The sequence below is a fragment of the Artemia sp. Qi Xiang Cuo genome, chromosome 13 (assembly GCF_049724085.1).
Source record: "Artemia sp. Qi Xiang Cuo chromosome 13, ASM4972408v1, whole genome shotgun sequence".
NCBI classification, from domain to species: Eukaryota; Metazoa; Arthropoda; class Branchiopoda; order Anostraca; family Artemiidae; genus Artemia; species Artemia sp. Qi Xiang Cuo.
Window position 1 is genome coordinate 44,648,434 of NC_142806.1, and position 26,577 is coordinate 44,675,010.

The 26,577-nt window shown below is 34.9% G+C and overlaps 2 protein-coding genes across 2 annotated transcripts in view; one reads left to right on the top strand and one right to left on the bottom strand.

Annotated features, from left to right (window-relative positions):
- Positions 1-3,004: 3,004 nt before the first annotated feature.
- On the bottom strand, positions 3,005-19,383 carry LOC148945326 (uncharacterized). Its single transcript, XM_089099005.1, has 4 exons — positions 19,225-19,383; positions 8,625-8,685; positions 6,106-6,215; positions 3,005-3,109 (listed from the first exon to the last, which is right to left on the bottom strand). Exons 1-4 carry the CDS (start codon positions 19,366-19,368, stop codon positions 3,005-3,007), a joined length of 420 nt encoding a protein of 139 aa, XP_088955131.1. The 5' UTR covers positions 19,369-19,383.
- Positions 19,384-23,963: 4,580 nt separating this feature from the next.
- Positions 23,964-26,577, top strand: part of LOC148945327 (zinc metalloproteinase nas-13-like) — a 159,186-nt gene continuing 156,572 nt past the window's right edge. The window contains exon 1 of the mRNA XM_089099006.1: positions 23,964-24,028. Coding sequence (XP_088955132.1) covers positions 23,964-24,028 — 65 coding nt within the window. The remainder of the gene's footprint in view (positions 24,029-26,577) is intronic.

Here is a 26,577-nt window from a genome sequence, read left to right on the forward strand (position 1 = left end):
TAGTTGTGGGTGAAAAAGATAAGTACTTCAAGTTGCAAAATGGGTTTAGGAGGGCCATTAAGAAAGTAACTTGCTCTGAAATGGTCTTTGGAAAGTATTTCTTGGTGTTGAGGTATCCAAAAAGCTGTAAAGTATAGTTGTGGGTGAAAAAGATAAGTACTTCAAGTTGCAAAATGGGTTTTGGAGGGACATTAAGAAAGTAACTTGCTCTGAAATGGTCTTTGAACATTATTTATTTTTGTTGTTATATGAAAGCAGCTTTAATGTACTGTTGTGATGAAAAGATAATTACTTCTAGCTGTAATTTGGGCGAAGAATGGTATATAAGAATTTTGATTACTCTGGAGTGTTATTTTAAAATCATGTCTTGGAGTGGTGGTATTCAAAAGCAGGGTGGTACATTTTTGTTGGTAAAAAATAATTAAAGTCAAATGCGGAAAGTCCGTAGGACTGACATTAAGAATGTAAATTCCTCTGAAATGGTCTTTGAAAAGTATTTCTTGGTGTTGGGCCACTCAAAAAGCTGTAAAGTATAGTTGTGGGTGAAAAAGATAAGTACTTCAAGTTGCAAAATGGGTTTAGGAGGGACATTAAGAAAGTAACTTGCTCTGAAATGGTCTTTGAAAAGTATTTCTTGGTGTTGAGGTATCCAAAAAGCTGTAAAGTATAGTTGTGGGTGAAAAAGATAAGTACTTCAAGTTGCAAAATGGGTTTAGGAGGGAAATTAAGAAAGTAACTTGCTTGTCTTAGTCGATTACGTCATTGTATGCCCATAAATGGATTCCCGTCAGGACCTCCTGATAGGTTTCTACCGATTATGTAATCAATTTCTCAGAAATCCAATTGTCTTAGTCGATTACGTCATTCTATGCCCATAAATGAATTCCCGTCATGACCTTCTGATAGGGTTCTACCGATTATGTAATCAATTTCTCAGAAATTTGTCCTTGTTGACTACGTCATTCTATGCCCATATATGAATCCCCGTCATGACCTACTGATAGGGTTCTACCGATTATTTAATCAATTTCTCAGAAATCCAATTGTCTTAGTTGATTACGTCATTCTATGCCCATAAATGGATTCCCGTCACGATATTCTTATAGGGTTCTACCGATTGTGTAATCAATTTCTTGGGAATTCTCTCCCTTCGATTACGCAATCAATATATCTCCTCCCCACCTTCCCCTTAGAAACATCAAATTAATTCCCCTTTCGTGAATCAATAATTCCCCTTAGAAACAACACATTAATTCCCCTTTCTTGAATCAATAATTCCCCTTAGAAACAACAAATTAATTCCCATTTCGTGACATATCAATCAATCTTGACATCACCTGTCAGACATTATTAAACTTCACCTTGAAACAATTTGATTAATGATTGACAGTGCTGTCAGACATTATTAAACTTTGCCCGGAAACAATTTGATTAATGACTGACAGCAAAGGTGTTCCAAATTCCCAATCGCTTTAATTAACCACGTGTTCTCCCTAATGACTCTATGCACATGGCCAAAACAACAACAACAACAACATCGACCTTGGAAATTTAGGTCATTGACCACATTAACCACGTGTTCTCCCTAATGACTCTATGCCCAAATTTGGTGTTAAAAAAAGTTTTAGGTGGCAGCAGGGGTGAGTGTTCGGATCAATAGGGGCCATTCTACTATTAACCTGTAATTTCAAGTAAATTTTAGGAAATGACGTTATAAATGATGATTTTGCGAATTCCTACGGGAGGAATACCCGTCAACATTGGCCCCAAAGTTTTGAAAGCAAACAAATCTTGTCCATATAAGATGCAAAAACCCCTTTTTCAGGGCGTAAAAAAAAAAAATCTCGTACACAGAGTAACCAGTTACTATTTAAAGTTACTCGTGGGCATAATACATCATAGTATAGATGGTGTAATTTGATCCACAACTAACCCGAAAGAAAACGGCCATCAATTTCACAAATTTCACTACTTAATAACTTGAAACTCATCTTTTGTTGTGAGTTTGTTTTGATTTTGACCAGCCCTACTATAGTAGCCTAAACACAAAGTTCTACTGCCTAATAGGCTAGCCGAGATTAAGCAACAGGGAGCACTCAGAACCAAAGCAAACTTATTGTTATTTTAATTTTTCTTAGTAGGCCTAAATGAGTAAATTATTTCTACATTGGGGACAATACAAAGATTCAATTAGCTTCAAACAAAATTCTTTCTGAAAGTGATAAGATCCACTGACAATAACTTTAGGCCAGTTATTAAATGTTAAGAGCCTCAACGTAAAATTTTGTCATTTTATATAAGAGCCTCATTTGGGTTATTTCTTTCATTTGTTATAATATTGCAATAAAAATTACTCCATTTTAGGGGATACCGAAATTTCATTACCTTAGGGTACCCAGTTTGTTTAAGTCTGGCCCTGGGTAAAGTAGATTGAAGTTGAAAATAATAATCTAAAGTGCTTGTCAACTAGGTAAACCATCCACTAAGATGCGACTAAAATGAGTATGTAGGCCTAAAAGTTTGCTTTTTCAAATATGAGCAAGCACTTATTTGCTCAGTCCTATCTAGCTCATTTCTCTAAGTGATATGTTTTATAACAGGCTCTGCAACTTTTAGTGTTTTAGCAATTTATAATATATTAGCTGTAAAGATCTGTCGACTTTTCAATAGGAAACTTGAAACTATTAATTACAAAAAAATTAAAGTTTCGCATGCTTGAACAATCTTCAAGGGAATAGAAGGACATTACTTCGACTCGTCCTACGCAGAAAAAAGACTAAAAATGGATCAACCACTTTGTTAATCAATTCTGCTGTAAAAGAAAAAAGCTTGGATGAAACAAGGCATACAAATACTTTTCCTTGCTAGTTGTGTGAAAGCAAAATGTGGAATAGATAAGAAAAAAAGTTGCCGCGTGTCTATGCTGAGGTAAATAATTAAGTCAATTGATTTGTAATAAAACTGGAGTTTCATATTTACTCTAGCCTAATATATGCATTAACTCTTAACAGTTAAGATAAACAAAAAACTTACTAAAAGAGGATGAAATGACATATGGAATTTTCCCTCCTTCCCAACGGAGCCTCGTGTCTCTGATAGCGTTTTTCATCTACAATAGAAATCTAATCTTAGTCATAAGCTTCAATATTGTCGACTTGTTAATCTCTTACAGTTCCTCAAAGAGAAAAGAAATGACTGATGAGAAGATTTCTGGTGCAAGGTATTTCACATTATAGGAAATGAACGAGATAAATAATTTAAAACGTAAATAAATGAATAACACGCAAACTCCTACGTAAATAATGATTAAAAAATAACTTGTTTTTGTACAGATTTTTGTTTATACTACCTGGAAGAAATATGAACAACGTATGACTTCATATTAACCATACGTTTTGGCTATTCTTTAAAAAGAAAGCGTAGAGTAAATTTTTCTGTAAGGATCAGAGAAAAATTGCCCCTTCCCCCTTTCCATCTCAATACAGAAACTTTGCTCATAGTAGGAAGCTAACAGAAAACAGGAGTTAGAAAAATGAACCATTTTAATTTTAATATTTCAAAAATGAATTGCTCAATATTTCCCATTTCTTTTTCTTTATCCTGTCGAGACTGAGTTTTTAAGTGTAAAACGACATATTATTTGAAGAAATTTCATTTCAAATAAAAACTGACTATTTAGCTTACAAAACAGAGTTAAACTTGTCATTTATAGGAAAAGAGAGACATACGGGAATTTAGTTCGAGGAAGGTCAAAATTCATAAGAAATTTGTCTTCATGGCCTTCCCTTGTTATGTGGTAGCAAGCAGAGAGAAATAGATAAAGCATAATAGGTTCAAAGTCTGCTTGGCCCTTCCCTCAAAGAAAACCTAACATGAAGTTTCAAATCGGTCCCTGGCCGTCATAGAAATTGGGGTGTATATAATATTGTAAATACTGATTTACTAGGAGGAAAAAACAAACCATCAACCTGCCTTTAATCCAATAAACTAAAGACGGTACTTTGGTACTATAAAGTACCAATAAAGTACTATAAGACGGTACTTTGGTACTATAAAGTACCAATAAAGTACTATAAGACGGCACTTTGGTACTATAAAGAACTATAAGACGGTACTTTGGCACTATAAAGTACCAATAAAGTACTATAAGACGGCACTTTGGTGCTGAGTTTGGGCCCCTATTGATCTAAAGCCTGTGCACTAGTTCGTTAATTTTACTACCCAAGGAAATTGAAGTAATAGAAAATCGGGGATGCTGGCTGCTACTTTTGGTGCTCAGGAACGGTGATAACATCACAATATTTTAGATGAGCACTGATGGGATAATTATTCGTAACAACCGTTTCGGTCACGGAAACATTCAGCAATAATGTGGATGGGGAAATCAGGAAACAGATAATCGTTGATGTACTACAAAATACCGGTGCTTGCTATAACTGAGAAATATTGCAGGACAAAAAAAAATTCAAGAGGCCCCAGCCCTCAAAATATCCACAAAAATTGGGAAAAGGAGGGGATTTTTAATGCCCTCCTTCAATTTGATAAATATGTTTTTTTTTGTCTTCATTTAGGAGAAAGTAAATTGAAAAAGCCACCATTCTTGATTTCGATAGTAACTTGTCTTATAGTCATTGCGAAGAATCCAGGAATATCCTTGTGCCCCCCATCGCATTGTCATGAATAGGTGCCACTAGCCGGAAAAAGATTAACGTAATTATCAGAACTGAGATCCTAGGATACGGGAATAAGGAAGCTGTTATCCCGATTTTAGATGCCTTTGGGTCCCAACATTAGCAAACTGCTGCCAGTATTTTAGATCCTAAAGGGCAACAGCCCGGGTAACCAAAAGCAGCACCTTTAATCGAACTCTTTAGTATTATCTGCTTATTTTTTTGTTAGCTAAGGTGCAAAGGGAGCTATAATTATTTGTAGTGCAAACTTTTCGATAACTGAATATAGTCCTTAGCCGCATTGTCCCCCATCCATATTAATAATTTTAGTTTTTCCGGTTATAGGCCTACGTATTCTTGAATGTTTTGTATAGCTATTAAGAAAACGGATCAAAAATAGAAATTTGATCCTACACTTTTACAACAAATTATAATTTTACGAGTGATCAAGAGTATTTAAAAGACGAATGACTGGGCAGCTTGTCAGACATACGAATTAATAAAAACGTAACACAAGTATAAAACAAAGAGAATAAAACAAAACAGAAAGAAAAATTAGCCTTAGACCTGATTTTGTAATATTCGAGAAGGCGGTGGCCGAACTCTTACTTTCTATAATATCTGTTCACTACAAGCTTTACATTAGTATTAATTTTGATTCCCGTTCGTTTCAGTTTTCATTGATTCATTTAACGTCAAAACTATACTTTTTAAGCTTGACACACTACATAAATTTATTTTTCTTTGTGACAGGTCTTATCATCGCTCCTTAGTTCTTTCCAAAAAATTTTGGGGAAAAAACTATTTAATTAATATTATATAGACCCGAAATAACTGGACACTCATGAATTGATCAGTCTTAAGCTACTTGGTAAATATGAGACAGAAATGCTGAGGAATTAGATGATGTACATATGAGCATGAAGAGGCCATGGAAAGAAAAGATACAAGAAGTTCATAGAGTCCAAATTATATGGCATACGCAACGACACTACTAAAAAGCTAAATATTTTAAATTACTTTGTTTTTAATAGATTAGTTTCCAATCACCTGATTAACGTTCAACTTTATAAAACCAATTACAAAAACAAATAGTCAAAAAAGAGAGAAAAAGAAACACGAAATTGACTATTTATTTCTTATTTTCCGTTTTTATGCCCAAGCACATTCTCCATATTTCATTGCATAACCAATCACTAAAAAAATACAAGTCACTCCATCAGATATTTTAGGCCAAAAGGAAATAATGATCAGCATTTCTTTTTTTTTAATAGGTTTGTCCTTTTTTGTAACAAAATGCTGCTTAATTTAGAATTTTTGTCACAGGCAGATAGAATAAGGTTTCAGGTACAGTATTTACTTACTAAGGCGCATAATCTTCAATACCAATACGGTAGGTACAGAAAAAAAGAAACATATTAAAAAAAGAACATACGAGGCTTTTCTGCAAATCATTTTTGTCCACTCCCGCAATGTCTCCCTCAAACAGCCCAGCCATTTCAATGGGATCGCTATTCAGACTGTCTCTCACGGGAACTTCAAAATCTGAAAATATTAAATGAGTGACGGACACCTATTGCTTAGGACAACATCAAGTTGTTCATAATGACGGGTAAGTAAACTTTAACCCTTGCCAGAAGTAACTGACCCTAGAAAATGGAGGTTAAAAACAATACACACATTCATTAATAGATTCTACTATTCATACTGCTTACAAATATTTTGAATTTTTATTATTATCATAAATAAACTTAAACAATTTAAGAAATAACGGAATTGGCAGACATTTCTAAAATAGCTTACGACTAATGAAGACCATACCGTCAAATTCAGCATATTGGAGAGCATTGGAAAGGAGCTTTAAACACCTATAGAAGATAATACGCTAGTTTTAAATGATTTTGCAAATATGGAGCAATACTGTGAGTCAGTTTATTTGGACTATTTTCTTATATATATTAGCCTAAAAAGGCTGAAAAACAAAAGTTTTATTCGTTTAAGATCCAATGTTGCGTTTTACTTCCAGCAGAAAAACTTAATTTTTTTGTTAACTTTTGCTTGGTTTTAGTTTTTTTCCTGCACATGAAAGTTCGTTTAAGTTCCAATTTTGCTTCTTACTTCCAGCAGGGAAACTTTTTTTTTTAACTTTTGCTTGGTTTTATTTTTGTTTCCTGCCCATTGATTCTGACTAAAAGTTCTTTGTCTAACTTTCCTAATGAGATGAAAAAAGACGAGCAATTAGTTTTTTGTGAAAATATAGCATTAAACCAAAGTTTATTTCTGAACTCTTTTGAATTTCTTTAAAAATATATGCCACTCGGCCAATGCAGATACGATTTCTGTATCGTATCTTAATAGGATTAAGATTAAGATTTATATTTTGACATCCACGAATAAATAAATAAACTAAACAACGCTTTTGCGCTGTTTGAGAAGACCTATGAGGGTTTGCGGTCACATGAAAGTCTACGTAACTACTTACCTATTAACAAAACTATTTAAATAAATCCATTATAAATAAACCAAAAATAGAAAAAAACCATAACCAATATATAAAGCAAAAATAAAAAATAAAAATATCTGAATTAAAAATGCCATATTAATCGATAAACAGTCTTCAACACTCAACTCCGCTACTTCACCCTGCCCTCCAACACCACCTTACCTCCTGTCCATCATTACCTTCCCAGCCCACCCTTACCTCCCCAGCTTACCCTTGATCCCCTGCTCATCCTACCACCCATAATAAATTCAACAATTATCCTCCAAATATAGCAAATCTTTGAAATAGATCTTTCTAAGAAAAGACTTCATAAGCATTAAATGAATAGTAGGTCATATTACAGTCTATCGGAATCAGAATGGAGTACCCTATTACACCCTATTGGAATACATCCTATGGAGTATATTTTACCATGTATAACTGGAGACCTGAAATTGAAGCCTTGGGACCTAATTATTATGGATACTAGACCTGCATGTGTTTACTTTCGTGCCACCTACATTATTTTATTCCCTTGGAGTACATGTTCTAGTAAAAACAATCTAATTTTGGGATCCCAACAAACTTCTTCAGTCCGGGGATTAACAAGCTACGGCCATAATTTTAAGTTCCACTAAGTGCCGCTCGAAAAAGACGGACTTCAGTCTGACCTGTGACCATATTTGCCTTTTTTTGCTGTCTTAAAATATACTTTTGGTCTTCTAAAAAGAATAGTTAAAAAGACATATTGGTGTAATTGCGTGGAAAGTATTCTAGCTATTAGGTTAAATGTAATTGAGTTAACACCTTTTTTTCTCCTAAGGACTATTTTATCATTTTGCAAACGATATCACACTTTTATTTTTAAAAATATCCCTAATACGACAACAGATGTTAGATTTTCGTAGTTGAATTCCTTAGGCTCAGTTTCTTCTCTTCAAAGCATTGGTGGACTTTCTGTAGATAAATTTTCATGTGAACCTCATCACTTTGACTAGGTTAATAATTTATCATTAAAATCCACCTGTTCCGGACTCTTAGGAATAAAAAAAAATACCCAAAATATGTTCACCAACCCGAACAGACCTATCCTGCACCCAACCTATTATTCTATTTTGGCTTACGATCCACCTCAAAGTCTGAAAGCCACTTTTTAATGTCTTTAATCTGATAAAAGTGTGAGCATTAGCAAAGCTTATTATTTTTGCACAGTTCATTAAATTTTTTCTATATACTCCAACAATTGACATATATCTTTAATGGTTGTTTTTAGAACATTTGTCAAGATCCAAACCCAAGCACAATTCTTAATATCCGACTCTACAAACCTTCTACCTATTGATTCTAAATAGGCCTCCATAAGAAAAATATACGGGATATAATATTGAAAGACTAATATCAGTTCCAAAAACAGGTCAAATAAGTTAATCTCTCTTACTTGTAGTAAACAGATTTATTAGCTTTATACTTACCTAGCTGTTCTGCTCTCAGGAAATCATCAGGATTAATAGGTTCCCCTGGCATATGTAGTTCCTGAAAGATTTAATCATGAAATCAAAATCGCTATACGAAAGGAGCCTTAGAGCAAACCACCGGAAATTAAGTATTTCATTTGCAGGTTATCGGAGCTTTGAGGTATATTTGATGTGATAAGTTTTGCAATTGGAGAAGTATTACATTTTAAATCAAATTAATCTGAAAATCTACAAAAAAGGAAGAAAAAATATAAGTGGTATGAAGGAAGGAAGGAAAGAAGATAAAATGGCAATAGACCTTTCCTGTTTTATATACGAAGTCCGGAAAGGCGGCTTAGTTCTATCTCAAACTCAACCATCTTGAGTAGATAACCTTCATTAAGGAAGCTCTTTTTTTGTAACGAAATACATTCAGTAATACAACCAAGGATAGGTGTCATGGACCTTATTTTTCTTATGGACATTTATAGGCAAGGCGGAAAGCAAGGCTTTTCGAATATTAATATATAGTGTTTAAGTTTCCAAAACTGTATATGTCAGTGTAAAAAGGTCAGGCTAAAACAAAAGTTGAAATATAATCATATTATTTAGCTATTCAAGAAGAAACAAGTTTTTTTTAACTGAAAGTAAGGAGCGACATTAAAGTAAAGAGCGACGTTAAAAAAACAAGTTTTTTAACTGAAAGTAAGAAGCGACATTAAAACTTGAAACCAACAGAAATTATTCCGTATATGAAAGGGGCTGTCCCCTCCTCAACGCCTCGCTCTTTACGCTAAAGTTTTTCAATTGATTTAAAAAATAGAGTTGTAAGAAAGAGTCAAACTTTAGCGTAAAGATCGAGGCGTTGAGAAGGGGACAGCCCCTTTCATTTACGGAATATTTTCTGTTCGTTTTAAGTTTTAATGTCGCTCCTTACGTTCAGTTAAAAAAAACTTGTTTTTTTATTTAATTTTAGAACGTTTTGAATTAATGCAGGTTTTTATTTTGGCTCACCGTACATGAATAGTTAAAACGAAATATGTATATTAATTTTCCTTTTTTTTTGGTTAAATGGCTTTCTTGAAAGTTGTTTAATTTTTTTTTACGAGCGTTTTTATTAGTAATAAATATACATAACTTACGAATTAACTTACATAACGAACTTCTATTTTCAAATATTTTTAATACGTATATTAGGGGGTTCGCCCCCTAGTCAATACCTCGCTCTTTACGCTAACGTTCGAATTTTGTTCCATTTCTTTAAAAATGACCCCTTAATCACAAAGGCCGTTACTTAGAATAAATAGCTCCTATGATAGTACTAAAAAACTTTAGCGTAAAGAGCGAGGTATTGACTTGGAGGTGAACCCAATCAAATACATAATAATTGCTGTTCGTTTTAAGTTCTGATGCTGCTTCTTACTTTTAATTGAAAAACTTGTTTTTTTTATATTTAACTTTCTGATCGTTTTTTTATTAATGCTGGGAAATCCAGCGCCCCTTTCATAGCAATTACCCTTCCCCCATGAGAACTTCCTCCATGAAGGATCCTCCCACGTAACACCTGAACCCCCCTACTACCCAGAAAAAATCACCCCTGAAAACGTATGTATACTTCCCAATAACCAATGCTATATGTAAACATTGGGCAAAGCTTATAAATTGCAGCCCTTCCTCTTGGGACTATGGGGGATTAAGTCATCCTCAAAGACATAGTTATTATATTTTTCAAACATTCCGAACAAAATGGCTATCTCAAGATTTTTAATCAGGTGACTTTGGGAAAAAAATAAGCTTGGGAATGGGCCTAGTTGCCCTCCATGTTTTGGTCACTTAAAAAAAGCACTATAACTTTTAATTTCCGTTTGAATAAGCCCTCCCGCGATATGCTAGGACCACTGAGTCGATACGATCACCCCTGGAAAAAGAAACAAAAAAAAAACCCAAATAAACACGCATCCGTGATCTTTCTTCTGGCAATTAAATAAAAAAAAGGTTTTTTCAACTGAAAGTAAGGAGCAACATTAAAACTTTAAACGAACAGAAATTTTTACGTATATGAGGGCATGGGCAACCATAGGATGAGTTTTTAGGGGGGGCTTACCTTGTCTAATCGGCCTTTCCAGTGCTGTATAATTGAAATATCAAGACCAAATATCATAGGCAGCGCGATTGTGCTGCCTAAGTAAAGAGCGATGTGGGCACAATATATTGTTTTTTTTAGACCAAGGCACTTCTTATAGAAAAAAATGTCATAGGAACTTCAAAAGAGCATATGGAGAGCCACCAGCTTCCTTTCCCCCTTGTCAATCACTTCCCCAAACACATCTAATCATAATTTTGAGATAGCCATTTTGTTGAGCGTAACTTAAAGGTCTGAAAATTATAACTTTGAGAATGACAATCCTCCCCCAAAACCTAAGAGCAAGGTTGTAAGTTATGCCCTGTGGGGATATAAGGTTTATTTTATAGAAAGGGTGGTCGTATAAACCTTAGAGGGGGCTCATTTGATTGGTAATCAGAAGTTCTACTGGCCTTTTTAACAGTAAAAAGTGATTGGAGGTCATCGAGCCCCCCTCCCATACACCAATCATTTCCCCAAACACGTTCAATCATAATTTTTGAGATATCCATTTTGTTCAGTGTAGTTGAAAGGTCCAGAAATTATTTCTTTGAGGATAACCCCCCCCCCCCATATAGCCCTCAGGTCAAGGATTGTGAGCTACGCCCTGGGGACATATAAGGTTTTTTATAGAAATGCTTGTCGTATAAACTTCAAAGAGGGCTCATTGGATTGGTAATCAGAAGTTATAGTGCTCTATTGAGAGTCACCCCCCCCCCAATGATCAAAATGCAAATACCTCCCCCCCCCACACACCAAACACACGTCGTATTTTCCTGAAACGCATTTGATAAAAATTTTAAGATGACCATTTGCTGTCTTAGAAACTTCAAAAAGGGCTCAGTGGGTTGTTAATTGAAAGGGCTAGTACCTTCTTTAATGGTCAAAAGTGACTGAAGGGCATCCCCCTTACGCTCATCATTTCCCCAAACACTCCCAGTCAGAATTTCGAGATAGTTATTTTGTTTGACGTAGTTTAAATGTCCAGAAATTGTGTGTTTGAGGATGAGAACCCTCACAGTCCCCAGGGCAAGGGTTGTAAGGTATGCCCCGAGGGCATTTAAGGTTTTTATGAAATGGTGGTCGTATAAGCTTCGGAGGGGGGCTCATTGGATCAGAAATAGGAAGTGGAAGAGCCATATTTAAGAATCAAATTTATCGGAAAACAGCTCTACCCCCCCCCTCCCCGCCCACGTTTCCCCCAATGCATCCGATAGAAATTTCCAGATAGCCATTTGTTCAAAAATAGACCAAAGATCTCATAACACCGCCTTTGGGGTTGACAACCCCCCCCCATAGTATGGTATAAGGGTTTTAAGTTATGCCCCGGGGGGATGTAAGGTTCTTATGAAGAGGTGGTCTTGTGAACTTTAGAGGAGGCTCATTTGATTGGAAATGCATAGTTCTAGTTCCATTTTAAGAGTCAAGCGTGATGGAGAGAAAATACCCCCCTCTCCCTGATATCTTCTTTTCCCCAAACGCACTCGATCGAAATTGTTCGAAAGTCATTTTGTAGCCAATAGTCCAAATAGAAAATAACAATGTCTTCAGTAATCAAATATAAGAAATATTTAGGCGGATGTTGAACTAAATCAGAACAAACTATGAGCATGTGAATTTTCAAAAAAGGTGACAAAGCAATATCTCAAGAACAACTTATTAAGTTAGATTAAGTTTTTAAGTTAGACCTTTAAGAGTAACTTGTGGGGGATTTTGAACTAGCCAGAAGGCACTATGTGCATACTTTTAGTAATACAACTACAGTTGCTGTAACTAATGAAGCTTAGAGTATTAAGGTAAAACTTCTAGGAAGTGTTTAGAGGGCGTTCCAATTAAACGAAAAAACTGTAGATATGCAGGTTTTCAAAAAGGTATATAAGCAATATCATAGACAGCACCACTCTATAATAGCTAGAAATATCATGGAAACATTTAAAGAAGCTAATCTGATTCAAAATTAAAAGTTCTAGGATCCTTTCTAAGAATAAAAAGAGATTGGAGGGCAATCAGCCCGTCTCTCAAGCCGATTTATTTCCCAAACACATCTAGTCTAGTATTTTGAGACAACTATTTTGTTCAGCATAAAAGAACGGTCCAGCAACTATGTCTTTAGGGATATTGAGCATGTCAAACCCCCACAATTATGCCAAACTATGGATTCTTATAGAAAAAAAGCCGAAAAGATGTAAAATATTATTTTTTTTTCATGAAAATGACTTTGTCAAGAAAACAAGAACAGAAATTCATTTAAAAAAACTTTTTCCACAAAACAAGCTTTTCAAAGAAAAATAAAGAGCTCCATTGAGCCAAAAATGGGCAAAAATGAAGACAAGTAATCATCCAAGGGTAAAAATACTCTAAATCGCTATCAATAAATAAATGAAAATTAAAATGAACATAAATTAGAATAAATAGCCGAGTCAAATTCGAAACGAGCAAAAATTAATATTAATACGGCTGATAATCCCCATGCCTTCTCAAGACCAGAACATAATTTGCGCTTTACTGAAAACAAAATATGTTTAAATGTTTTTACTTTTTTAATTAAATAAGAAAAAAAAATATTTACGCTCACCTTTTTTTACTTATTTTTTATTTTAAGGGAATAAATATCAGTATAGGCTAGATATATTAAACTGACAATCCACGGTCATTTTTTTTCTCAGTAAAGCCTAAGTTATGTTCTGGTCTTGAGAAGGTATGGGGGTTGTCGGCCCTAGTAATGTTAATTTTTGCTCGTTTTGAGTTTGACTCGGCTATTTATTATAATTTTTGTTCGTTTTGAGTTATTTAATTGTTGATAGTGATTTGTGGTAGTTTTACCCTTGGAAGATTATTTGACTTTATTTCTGCCTATTTTTGGCTTCATAGAGGCCTTTACTTTTTTTGAAAAACTTGTTTTGTGGAAAAAGCTTTTTAAATTAATTGTTATGAAAACTCCTCGTGCTTGGACCCCCCTTATGGGCACCCATGCATGAGAGGGTTCGCCCCCTAGTCAATACCTCGCTCTTTATGCCAAAGTTTGAATTTTGTTTGAATCACAAATCCCTGAATCGCAAAGGCCGTTTAATTAGAATAGATATCACTTTTGAAAGTACTAAAGAAAACTATAGCGCAAAGAGCGAGGTATTGACTAAGGGGCGTACCCCCTTATATACATGATAATTTCTGTTCGTTTTAAGTTTTAATGCTGCTTCTTACTTTCAGTTCAAGAACAACTTTTTTGTTTAATTAATTTCTTATCGTTTTTTAAATAATGCTGGGAAACCCGGCGCCCCCTTCATAGAAATGTCCCTTAACCCAAGGAAATATCCCCCATGGAAAGATCCTCCCGCGTAACCCCAAGTTGCCCTCCAATTTTTTTGGTCCCTTAAAAAGGGCACTAGAGCTTTTAATTTATGTTCGAATGAGACCTCTCACGAAATTCTAGGACTGCTGGATCGATACGATGACCCCTGGGGAAAAAAAAAAACACGCATCCGTGATCTTTCTTCTGGCCAAAAATACAAAATTCCACATTTTTGCAGATAGCAGCTTGAAACAACTCCAGTAGAATTTTCTATTACGTTGCATTTAATGATTTCATTTTAATTAAGATTATATCACTTTTTAGGGGTGCTTCCGCGTTTTTTCAAAAATAAGGCAGATATTTTCAGGCGCGTAACTTTTGATGGACTAGACTAAATTGTCTAATAATGATGAAATTTATATACTTGAAATCAACATAAAAATCCTATTCTTTTGATGTATCTACTGGTATCAAATTTCCGTTTTTTAGAGTTTCAGTTACTATTGAGCCGGGTCGCTCCTTACTTGCAGTTCGTTACCACGAACTGTTTGACTAAAGAAGAACTACTATGCTTGGAGGTCAAGATTACAATTTTGTAATAAGTTGACAAGGTAATGCATCTCTTCCAAACAGCTAAAATACAGCTGTTATTTTTCATTGAATGTGATAAACATTTAGCCAACGATATAAATAGGTGTAAGTAGTTAACTGTAGGGCGCTGTGATATGACCGAGCCCAGGCCGATGAAAAAGAAGTGCAGGTAGCCTTCTCTGATGGACTGTAGCTCTGGTAATAGCTATCTACTTCAAGCTTTGGCTTCCGTAGTTCAGTACTGGGGATCCGGAATAGCACTCGTAGGGCTTGGCGCAGCATTGCCCGATACTAACTTCTACATTTATTTGGACTATATCACAGAACTTTCAATTTGTCTATGAAGTAAAATTTGCATATACTGTTCCCAAGAATCATGTTTTTAATCAAGGATCAGATAAACAAAATTTTACTGTGATAGATAGAGAAATTCAAGTTTTCCCTTTAACATCAAATTTCTCCTATTTTATATATATATATATATATATATATATATATATATATATATATATATATATATATATATATATATATATATATATATATATATATATATATATATATATATATATATATATATATATATATATATATATATATATATATATATATATATATATATATATATATATATATATATATATATTATATATATTACAAGGAAATCAAATTATTTTTAAATTCCGTCATAACAGAAAAAATTTCAAGTACTTGAGCATTTGCACTATAAGGTCGATAAAATTCAATACTCTATTGTTGCAGGTTTTTATATTTTGTAATTTCCAGGTGTCTAGTAAACAATGTGGATGAATCTGATTTTCAAATAGTTCGTGGTAACGAACTGTAAGTAAGGAGCTACCGGGCTGAATATGTATATCAAAAGAATAGGGGTTTTATGCTGGTGTCAAATATATAAGTTCCATTAAGTTTTGTCTTAAAAGTTACAGGCCTGAGAAAATTTGCCTAATTTTTGAAAAAAAAGAAAATACTTCCCTTAAAAGTAACAGCATCTTAATGGAAATCACACCATCAGGTTCAGTGTACCCTACTGTAGAAGTTTCAAGCGCCTATCTGGAAAAATATGTAATTTTGTATTTTCTGCCAGCAGAAAGGTCACGGATGCGTGTATATTTGTTTTTTTTTCCAGGGGTAATCGTATCCACCCAGTAGTCCTAAAATATCCTGAGGGGGTTCATCCGAACGGAAATTAAAAGTTCTAGTGTCCTTTTTAAGTGACCGAAAAATTGGAGGGCAACTAAGCCCCCTACCACCCCCCTTTTTTTCTCCAAAATTGTCCGATCAAATTTTTGAGATAACTATTTTGTTCAGTATAGTTAAAAGACCGAATTACTATGCCTTTGGGGATATATATCATGACCCTCCCACAGCCCCTGGGGATAGGTCTTTAAGTTACAAAATTTGCCTATTCTTTAAGTATCGTATTTGTTATTGGGGAGTATGCCAACATTTTTCGGGGGGTGTGGATATTCTGCTGGTGGAATTTTCCTCGGGGATAATTTTTCATGGGGAGGGAAGTTTCCAGGGGGTGAATTTTACAGCGAAAATTTTACACTGGGGGAATTTGTTAGAATTCCTATAAAAAATTCTTCTTATATCTTGCTTTGTCTTTTCCGTCTCAATTTTACGCGTGGAGATGTTAAGGGTATTATGATCCGGGGTAAATTTTCCCAAGGATTGACTTGTCTAGAGAATAAATCCTTGGAGAGGAGGGGTTTTTCCGTGGAGGAGTAGCCAGATCTCCTGAAAATATTAAAAATAGATCAGAAATTAAATTTAAAATAACATGTTTTTTCAACTGGAAGTTGGAGCAACATTAAGACTTAAGACGAACAGAAATTGTTAATTATATAAAGGGGTTATTCCTCCACAACACCTCGCTCTTTATGCTAAAGTTTGAATCCTGTCCCAGTCCTTTAAGAACGACCCCTGAAGCACTATTTTCGTTTAATTAGAACAATTAGAAGCTTCTTTTTTTAATTACTAGAAAACTTTAGCGTAAAGAGCAAGGTGCTGTGGACGAGTAACCCCCTCAAACACGTAATAATTTCTGTTCGTCTTAAGTTATAATGTTGCTCCTTACTTTCAGTTGAAAAAAACTTTTATTTATTTAATCAGCTAAAGGATTAAGGTTAGAAATAGTCAAATTCTTCGTTGTCCTTTCTGAAATTTAGTTATGTTTAAAATAATTTCAAAGATATATCCACGAGGTGTTATAATTTATCAAAAAATGTACCATTTTGTTCCATTTGATGAAATTGTGTGTCCTCTCTCAAGAAATAAAATACCACAAAGTAATTTTATTTTTCACTAGTTTAGCCGCAATCACGTGTTTTATCGCAAAATTCTTGTTTATTTGCACATAAGACTAGTTTTGCGAAGAAAAAAGTGTTCTGAATACCAGTAAATTTGTACTTATGTGAACTATGTTTAACTCCTAAAAACTGATATGTTAGTAAAATACTGACTACAAGAAACTTTACTGGCTCATATTTTCAAATTTTCCCAGCTATGGTTTTCATTCTATTGCTTGTGTGTTTTTTCAACGGCAATTGACCAAAACTACTAAAAACCCTTTTCAAATAGTTCGTGGTAACGAACTGCAAGTATGGAGCAACCCGGCTCATTAGTAACCGAAACTCCAAAAAATGGAATTTTGATACCCATAGATACATTAGAATAATCAAATTTTTATGCTGATTTCAAATATATAACTTTCATCGAGTTTAATCTTACCCAATAAAAGTTACGCGCCTGAAAAAATTTGCCTTATTTTTGAAAAAAAGGGGAAAACCCCCCCTAAAAGTAATAGAACTTTTAAGTCATAGAACTTTAAATAAATTCACACCATTATATTCATCACATCAGAGTATCCGGCAGTTGAGGTTTCAAACTCTCATCTGCAAAAATGTAGAATTTTGTGTTTTTTTGCCAGAAGAAGAATCAGAAAAGTGTGTTTATTATTATTATTTTTTTATATCTCTGATTTTCCCATGGGTGATCGTATCGGTCCTATAGTCCTAGAATATCGTGAGAGGGCTCATTCGAACGGAAATTAAAAGTTCTAGTGCCCTTTTTAAGTCACGAAAAATATTGGAGGGCAACTTGGCACCCTCCCACGCTAATTTTTTTCCCGAAGTCACCCAATCAAAATTTTGAGATAACCATTTTGTTCAGCATAGTCGAAAATCTAATTAATATGTCTTTGAGGATGACTTAATCCCCCACATATCCCGGGGGAAGGGCTGCAAGTTATAAACTTTGCCCATTGTTTACATATAGTATTGGTTATTGGGAAGTATAGGCTACAGGTTTTTTTCAGAGGGAATTTTTTTCTAGTGGGGGGTCGGGGTCGGAGTAAGGGTTACGAGAGAGGATCTTTCCATGGAGGATATTTCCTTGGGGGAAGGGACATTTCCACAAAGGGCCAGATTTACCAGCATTATTTAAAAAACGATCAGAAATTAAATAAAAAAACAAGTTTTTTTCAACTGAAAATAAGGAGCAACATTAAAACTTAAAACGAACAGAAATTATTCCGTGTATGAGAGGGTTCGCCCCCTAGTCAATACCTCGCTCTTTACGCTAAAGTTTTTTAGGACTTTCAAAAGAGCTATCTATTCTAATTAACCGGCCTTTGTGATTCAGGGGTTTGTGATTCGAACAAAATTCGAACTTTAGCGTAAAGAGCAAGGTATTGACTAGGGAGCGAACTCCCTAATATACGTAATAAAAACATAGAAATAGAGAAATTCGTTACGTAAGTTAATTCGTAAATTACGTCTGAACAAAATTTCTAGAAAACCATTTAGCCAAAAAAAAAGGAAAATTAATTAGCGAATTTTATTCTAATTATTCATGAACGTTGAGCCAAAATCAAAGCTGAATTAATTAGAAAAAGTTCAAAAATTAATTAAAAAAAACAAGTTTTTTTTTAACTGAAAAAAAGGAGCGACATTAAAACTTAAAACGAACAGAAATTATTCCGTATATGAACGGGTCTGTCCCCTCCTCAACGCCTCGCTCTTTACGCTAAAGTTTGACTCTGTCTCACAACTTTATTTTTTAAAACAATAAAAAACTTTAGCGTAAAGAGCGCGGCAATGAGGAGGGGACAGCCCCTTTCATATACGGAATAATTTCTGTTCGTTTTAAGTTTTAATGTCACTCCTTACTTTCAGTTAAAAAAAATTGTTTTTTTTTAGTTAATAAACTATAAAGAAGGAATATAGCGTAAAAAATAATAACAGGAATTACATGTACCAATAATGTTCCTATCAGAAACTAATTCAGGGAAGTATGCTGGACGGAGGGGAGTTGCAATTTTGCTAAAAAAATTACCATTTATAAAATTTATAAATGTGTGGCATGATGAGGAAGGAGTGATCGCTCCCAAAGTTGCTTCAGTTAAAAGTTTAATGTTAGTTGAACCTTCTTGTTTACTTGTACAGAAAATTTGGAAAACAGACTACTCGTCTCTGCTTGCTTTCTTCCCTGCTAGGATGGACAACTATGTCTGAGACCATATTATTTTTAATCATCTGAACTATGTATGAATTTCTAACCTCATACCTTAGCAAAAAATAATGAAAATTTACCGGTTCAGGATTCCCCAGGTCAATATCAGCCAAACTTTCCCAGCTATCGTTTGCATCCAGTACTTGTGCATCTTTAAACGGGAAGGGGTCAGAATTGCCAAAGACTGATCCAAAAGCGCTAAGTAGCAACAAGTAGAAATGCATCGCGACTAAAACTGCCTTTTCTAAGTACAAGTCTTACTTATATACGCGTTTTTATATTTGTAGCCTAGCAGGTGTATTTAAGTCTATTAGGTTACCCGTATATTTTGGTATCCCTGATAATTAAGAGCACTAACGGTTAACAGTCTGAGGAAATTTTTACAGCCCCGTTAGGTAATATTTATAGAGCACTTTTTGGAAACTATCAATATGTTACACATGATAATTAGATCATGTCATTCAGGCAATATGTCTTATATATATATATATATATATATATATATATATATATATATATATATATATATATATATATATATATATATATATATATATATATATATATATATATATATATATATATATATATATATATATATATATATATATATATATATATATATATATATATATATATATATATATATATATATATATATATATATATATATATATATATATATATATATATATAGCAGCAGTGATAATTACAAGCAATCGCAAAAAAAGTGAGTATCATAACGTGTCAAAAATGGAGTGAAAAACAAAGGATGTGCTGTTAGAAGACAAGCGCCAGCAAAAATCAGAACGAGTCAAAAATGAAAGTAAAGAAGAAATAAATATTACGTTACAAGAACAGCGCCATCACAGTCTTCGACACCAACGAGATGTGACACAAATCCAAGTACAAATCTACAAAGATACCATAAACTACGTAACTGTTGATTACAAGTCATTGGGACCCATCAACATTCTGTAGGTTCCCTAGGGGCCCGCCTTTTTCCAAAGGAAAATCGGCTGCCTAGTTTTTTTTATCTAATTTTTTTTTTTTTTTTGGGGTGACTATAACGATCTAAAAAGGTCACAACTTTAAAGAAGAATTTGTATTTTCCCTATGGTGAATGTATCCAACCTATGGTGACACCGTGACATCAAGAAGAGACTCACATTGTCTGCGGTAGACATTGTCATTGTCTTACAATACAAGTGACAATGAAAATAATTTTTTAAGAATACAGAACAGATTGTAAATTTCTGATGAATCGTAGATATCTCTGGAAAAGCCCTATTGTTTCATGGGCTAAACGCCCAAACAATAGTCAATTGTCTATTTCCCGAGACTTGCAACACACTACCTATCAATTAATGGTACCATGTCTCATTAAGAAAGACGAGAAACTGACATAATATCATTTACCTGGAAAGAAACTCTTTTGACTCGTCCATAGGTATTTGTGGAGCTCTCCAAAGATGCTACAGCACAAATCACAAACACTAACTGTAAGACAAGAAAAAACATAACGTCTCTGTTTAAAATATTAATGACTTACATGACCTATTGCTCAGGAATTCTTTTCCTTGATTTTCAGAGTCACATATTGTAAAACAGTATTTGCTAATATTGTTGTTCTTCCGGGTTTAAAACTATTTTTACCTTGTTTATGTAATGAAACGTTATCACGTATATTTGCCGTCACAGCTGAAGGGGCAAAATAATTAGTAAAGTTCAAGTTCCCTAATTGCACTAGCTTTCTAATGACTTGTCTAGACTAGACTTTTTCGTTTAAGGAATTAAATGTAATAAAGTAAATTATGTAAGTGTACATAAAGTAAATTAATAAAGTCTTCACTTTATTAAATCATCAGTTTTTCGTTCCTTTATATAAATTATAGAAATGTGGGCTTAACAATAGAAAAAGCTTAAAAACTCAATGATTCTACTGATTTGATTCAGGGTTGCCAACTGGACATATTTTATGGCCAAAGGACATACTCCTATGTGCCAGGACACAATGAAATAATAGGGCAAACAAGGAAAACATTTTAGAAATTTGGGACATAAAAAATACACATTTTGCAGATTTATGACATAAACCAAAATATTTTCCTACTGGATATATATTTTTATAAGAAAAAATTTTATTTTTCACCGAAGTAATGGTAAAACTACTTATCTAGCACTAAATCTACTCAAATACTTACTTTTTACTATTTTTTACATTTTATAGTGTATTTTTCGGAGTTGCTTGCGCTTTCCCGAAGACAACTATCTGCAAATATTCTTGAAATTCTTTACAAGTTTGTATTCTTTCATCTATAAGCGATTTTTTTTCTCCTTGCGTTTACGCTACAGTCAAGATAGTACGCCAGCAGGCACTTTTTTCGCTAACACTTACTTCCGGGCTCCAATAGTCAGGCAGAAACATATGTCTATTTATCAAGTAATGGCAACTGAAAATGAAAAGTTAGCAAAATAAAAAATTTGGATTTCCTATGGTCTGGAATAAAAACAGAAGCCAAGCGCCCAGTGCGAATTTCGTCAGTCTAAAATTTTTAAAGAAAGAGCGATATGGTCACAATGTATTCTTTTTTTCTTACCAAGGCACTTCGTATAGAGTCACGTTGTCGATAAAATTCAAAAGGAGCTCATTTCATTAGAAGCAGAAATTTCTAGTTCCCCTTTTTAAGAATAAAAATTAACTGGAGGACAACTGCCCCCCCCCCCTACCCATCGTTTCCCGAAACACAATAAATTAAACTTTTGTCATTGCCATTTTGTTCAGCATAGTTCAAAGGTCCAGTAATTATGTTTTCGTAGGTGACACCTTCCCCCAAAGTCCTCAGGTCAGGGGATATGAGTCATACTAGTTGCCTGCTATTAACATATAAGGTTTTTATGGATAGGTTGGTCGTATATACTTCAGAGGGGGCTTATTGGATTGCAGATCAGAAGTTGTAGTGCCCTTTTTAAGATTCATTAGTGATCGGAGGGGAATTAGCCATCCCCTTTCTTCCCTCTTTTCCCCAAATACATCCGATAGAAATTTTGAGATAGCCATTTTGTTAAAAAAAAAGAAACTCAAAGATCATATAACAAGGTCTTCAGGGTTGACTGAGTCCCCCTGAGCCTGGGGTTAAGGGCTGTAAGTTATGTACCGGGGCATACAAGGTTTTTATGAAGGGGGTGGTCGTATAAACTGTAGAGGAGGCTCATTTGATTTGAAACCAAAATTCTTTCTAGCTCACAAAGAGTCAAAATTGATAGGAGGGAAACTAGCTCATCCCCGTCCCGAAGCTCTCTTTTCCCAAAATGTATCTGATTGAAATTGTGAGATAGCAATTTTGTTCAAAATAATCCAAAGAACATAAATTAATCCAGAAATAAATTTTACAGATTTAACTTCCTATAATAACTAAAACATAAAGTGACTATAAAACTAAAACTCAACATTTAAAACCCAAATCATAGGCAGCGCAATAGCACTGCTGAAGTAAAGAGCGATTCGGGTACAACGTATTATTTATTAAATTTTGTTCTTGTTTTTTTTTTTCTGACCAAAGCACTTCGTTTAGAAAGAGTTGTCGTAAAAACTTTGAAAGGAGCTCTTTGACTGTAAATTGAAAGTTTCAGTGCTTTTTTAAGAGTCAAAAGTGATGGGAGGGCAGCCCACCTAATCCGGCGTTCTGGAACGTCACTTTACTCCTGGATTTTACCTTATGACATACGCAAGATGTGCTCTAATTGATAAAAGGCTACCCAAGGACATGAAATTTCTGACCCTCATGCCGACCATACCTGTCAAAAGGAATTCTCGTTGGAAGATGAGCTTTAAGCTCCCAATAAGTAGTTTTTTACTGTTTACCGGTTTTTATGACTTCTGTGCTTTCACATTCATTCATTATGTATGGATGTATTAAATTAATCTTTTTGTTTTCATTATATCTGATGTTAATTGACCGCTTTGAAAGAGGTTTACAAAGCACCTTTTGGGCAATAACACAAGTCATAAAAAAAAGGTATTGAGATTTTAAGATGGGCAAATTATGGAAATATAATAGACAAAATATGGACATAATTTAGCTAAAACTAACGCATATTTTGATGTTCAGGAGACGTAATTAAGAGCCAAAAAGTTGGAAGCCCTGATTTGATTTAATACATGATTTGATTCTTCTGAATCTGCTAATTTCTTCCTTCCGTGTTCCAAACTCATCATTTTCGGTTTTTATCACCGATACTTACTTTACTTTACTATTGACGGAACTAGAAACCACTTTGCCTCGCAAGGCATCCACAATTTCACCAGCAGAAATATGTCAAAAGGTATGGTAATGTGCAAAAGCTTCTAAATGGAAGAGCCAATCTCTGCCCCAGAGGCAACCGACGAAGTGGGAGCCTCCAAGCGTTCCCACGTCGTTTTGAGCTTTGAACACCAATCTTTTTTTGAGCCTCCAGAACAACGTTTCTAGAGGTTGTGCTTTAATAGTGGACCTATGTATTAGTGATTTTCAAGCCCTAGAAAACAGCACACCTACTCGAGCCGTCGTCTCTTTACGACGGGCACGGTTACACCGAGACTGGGTACTGTTCTTTACAGCGCTGACCCGTCTCCTTATTGGATACTCGTTCATGGCATTGGACGCGTAGAATACGATGGAGGCAATAGTGATAAAACAATATAGGTTTTTACTATCTTGAGCTTTGACAACCCACTTTTGCATCCATAAAGAGGAGTGCTTCTGACGATCGCTTCATAGACTCATAGAGTTTTCATTATGAAGCTTATGCTTCAGCACTTCCATAGTGATTTGAAAATATGAGTGAATCTTGCAGAGGCTATGCAAATACAATTTTCAACTCCGAATCAACAAGGGAGCCAAGGTAAATGAATTATTCAACTTGATCAATGATTTTGGTGCCCAGGGATACAGAAGGGGGACTCTCAGAATAGGCTGATATCACTTTGGTCTTCGTGGGATTAATTCTTAATCAAAAAATTGCAGAGTTATATGTAACTTTGTCCAGCAGCATTTCTGCTTACAGTGAATCATCCTTTCCGAGGGCCATAGGATCAGCATAGTCCAGGCCAGTAAGCTGAAAACCTATTTCAACCGCTAGTCCTTCTTGGGCTTTAACAAATCTCCATAATACAGTCAACTACGTAGTAGAAAATAGTTTCCGGTAGGACATCGCCTTACTTTATCCCTGGATCCACAGCAAATCTCTCAGGCTCTTCACCATAAGTCTTTTCCCTCATCTGTGTGCCTCAGAGTAGGATTTTAATCACCTTAAGAAATATGAGACTATTCTATCCTTCTTAAGGATACGCCAGAGAGCTTCTCGCTCGGCTGAATTGAAGGCTACTATGAAATTGACGAAGATAAAAATCAGCAGAAACCATACCCACAATATTGCTGGAAAAGCAGCTTATGGATAAAAACTTTTATCGGTACAAGATTCTCGATTCGAAAGCTATTATTTTCTTTCCTTATTCTCTCGAGTATTTTTAAATGTATTCAGGATAGTAATGGCAATAAAATTCACCGTGATATTTTGAGGACATGAATAATGACTGAAACCTTCTAATCTTTTTTGGTAAATGTTTTGGCAGAGAGTAGTTTGAGCTGAGCTGCGACACCCTAATCACCAGCCGTATATTGTTTTGGACGTAAACCTCTTCACCAGCAGACTTGTGATTTTTTAGTTTCCGAATATCTTTCCTTTTTTCATCAATATTAGGGAGTTCAAGAACAACTTCTTAAGCTGCTATGAGGACCCCTACTGGAAAACTTGGGGTTATGTGGGGGTGATGGGATGAGACCAGGAGCTCTAGAAAATGTTTCTTCTATATTAATATTCTCGCATACTGGTCCTTTATGGTATTCACGTTCTTGAAATGGATGGTCTCAGAGATTGCGTGCTTCCTCCCAGTAACCGACTTTAGTATTTGGTAGAGTTTATGGGTTTCGTGTGTCTTAAACATGACCTTCGGGGAACCCGCTGTTTCAGTCCAATAGTTGTACAAGTCTATTTTGAATGATTTTGTTTCTTCTGTTCCTTGCTTCCCGTGCTCTGTTTTAGAGCAGGAAGCTCGACATTTTTTGGCTAACTTGATGGTGTTTTGGCTGATCCGACATTTTATTTTTGGTTATGATGCATCAAGGACATATTTTGCTGACTCCAGTCTCGGTGAAGAAGCTGCTTCCACTTTTTCTCTGCATTGCCACCACGAAGCTCCTCGAAGGTTTCTTTATCATTTAAGGTGAACATGGGGTTAGATGTGTTTAACAAGGCCATGCAAAAAGTAGCCTTTTTTTTCTTTTTTTTAATTTGACACCTATTCTTGGAGGTCAACGTTTTCCAGGCTTGATGGACAACAAAATTTGAATTTTTATGATTATCAGACTGTGATCTGAACCGGACTTGGACTCGGACTGGTACCAAGATATGAGCGAGAATCTAGCACAAAAATTTTAAGGCTAGACTTGACAAGTACATAATCTATCTGGGTCTCAGTAATTCCATCATTGGAGCATCATATTAACAAATGGCTTTTTTGTGCTGGAGCATCGTATTATAAATTACTAAATTTTTATTTAGTGCAAGACCAATCAGCTTTTTACTGTTGTAATGACGTGTTCCTAGTCTGAAAGGGCCAACTACAGCCTGAGTAGAGTCACCCTCCGGTCAAAAGCTAGCATTCCAATATTCAGTAAGAACGAGAATGTCTCGGGACAGAACTTGCGTCAGAAATCTTTTCAGGTTGTCATAAAGCATATAATTTGCTTTATCAGTCACATTTTTAAGTTGGGGTGCATACAGAGGTGACTGTAAGGTTAGTCTTTTGCTCTCTAAACTTTTTTCAAGCAAGTCTTGGAGATGCTGACTCCCATGAAATAAAGACACGATGTATAGCAACTGGAAGGAGAAATCCAACGTGATGCAAACCAAAACTGTTATCTACCCCTGATTAACACAGGCGGTATAGCATATTTTTGCGTTAAAAATTATCGATGCACCACAATCAGAGATCCAAGTTCCAGACAAGCAGAGAGTGTTGATTCCATACTTTTGAATCTCCTTCATAGGTAGTATGTCATTTGCTTCTGCTTTTTTGATTGAACGTTCCATAATCAAAATGCCTGAAGATTTTATATCTGAAGAAAGCGCGTTGACTCCCCCCTTTGTCTTCCTCCCCAACGGGAGTGCATCACCTATAGGGGACGCAGTAGCTTTATTGGGAATGTTGATGTTTGCCATCATCATGGATGTTTTATGAGAGTTTATGTGACGCGCAAGTCTCCAACTTACTAGCACCCTCCACGAGTTAGCCTAGAACAATGGCGCGATTTCAACCTATCCGTCATGATATGACCACTCAGTAGGATTTCCCAGTACTAGGGACGGCGTTTCTTCCTAACCTAATTCAG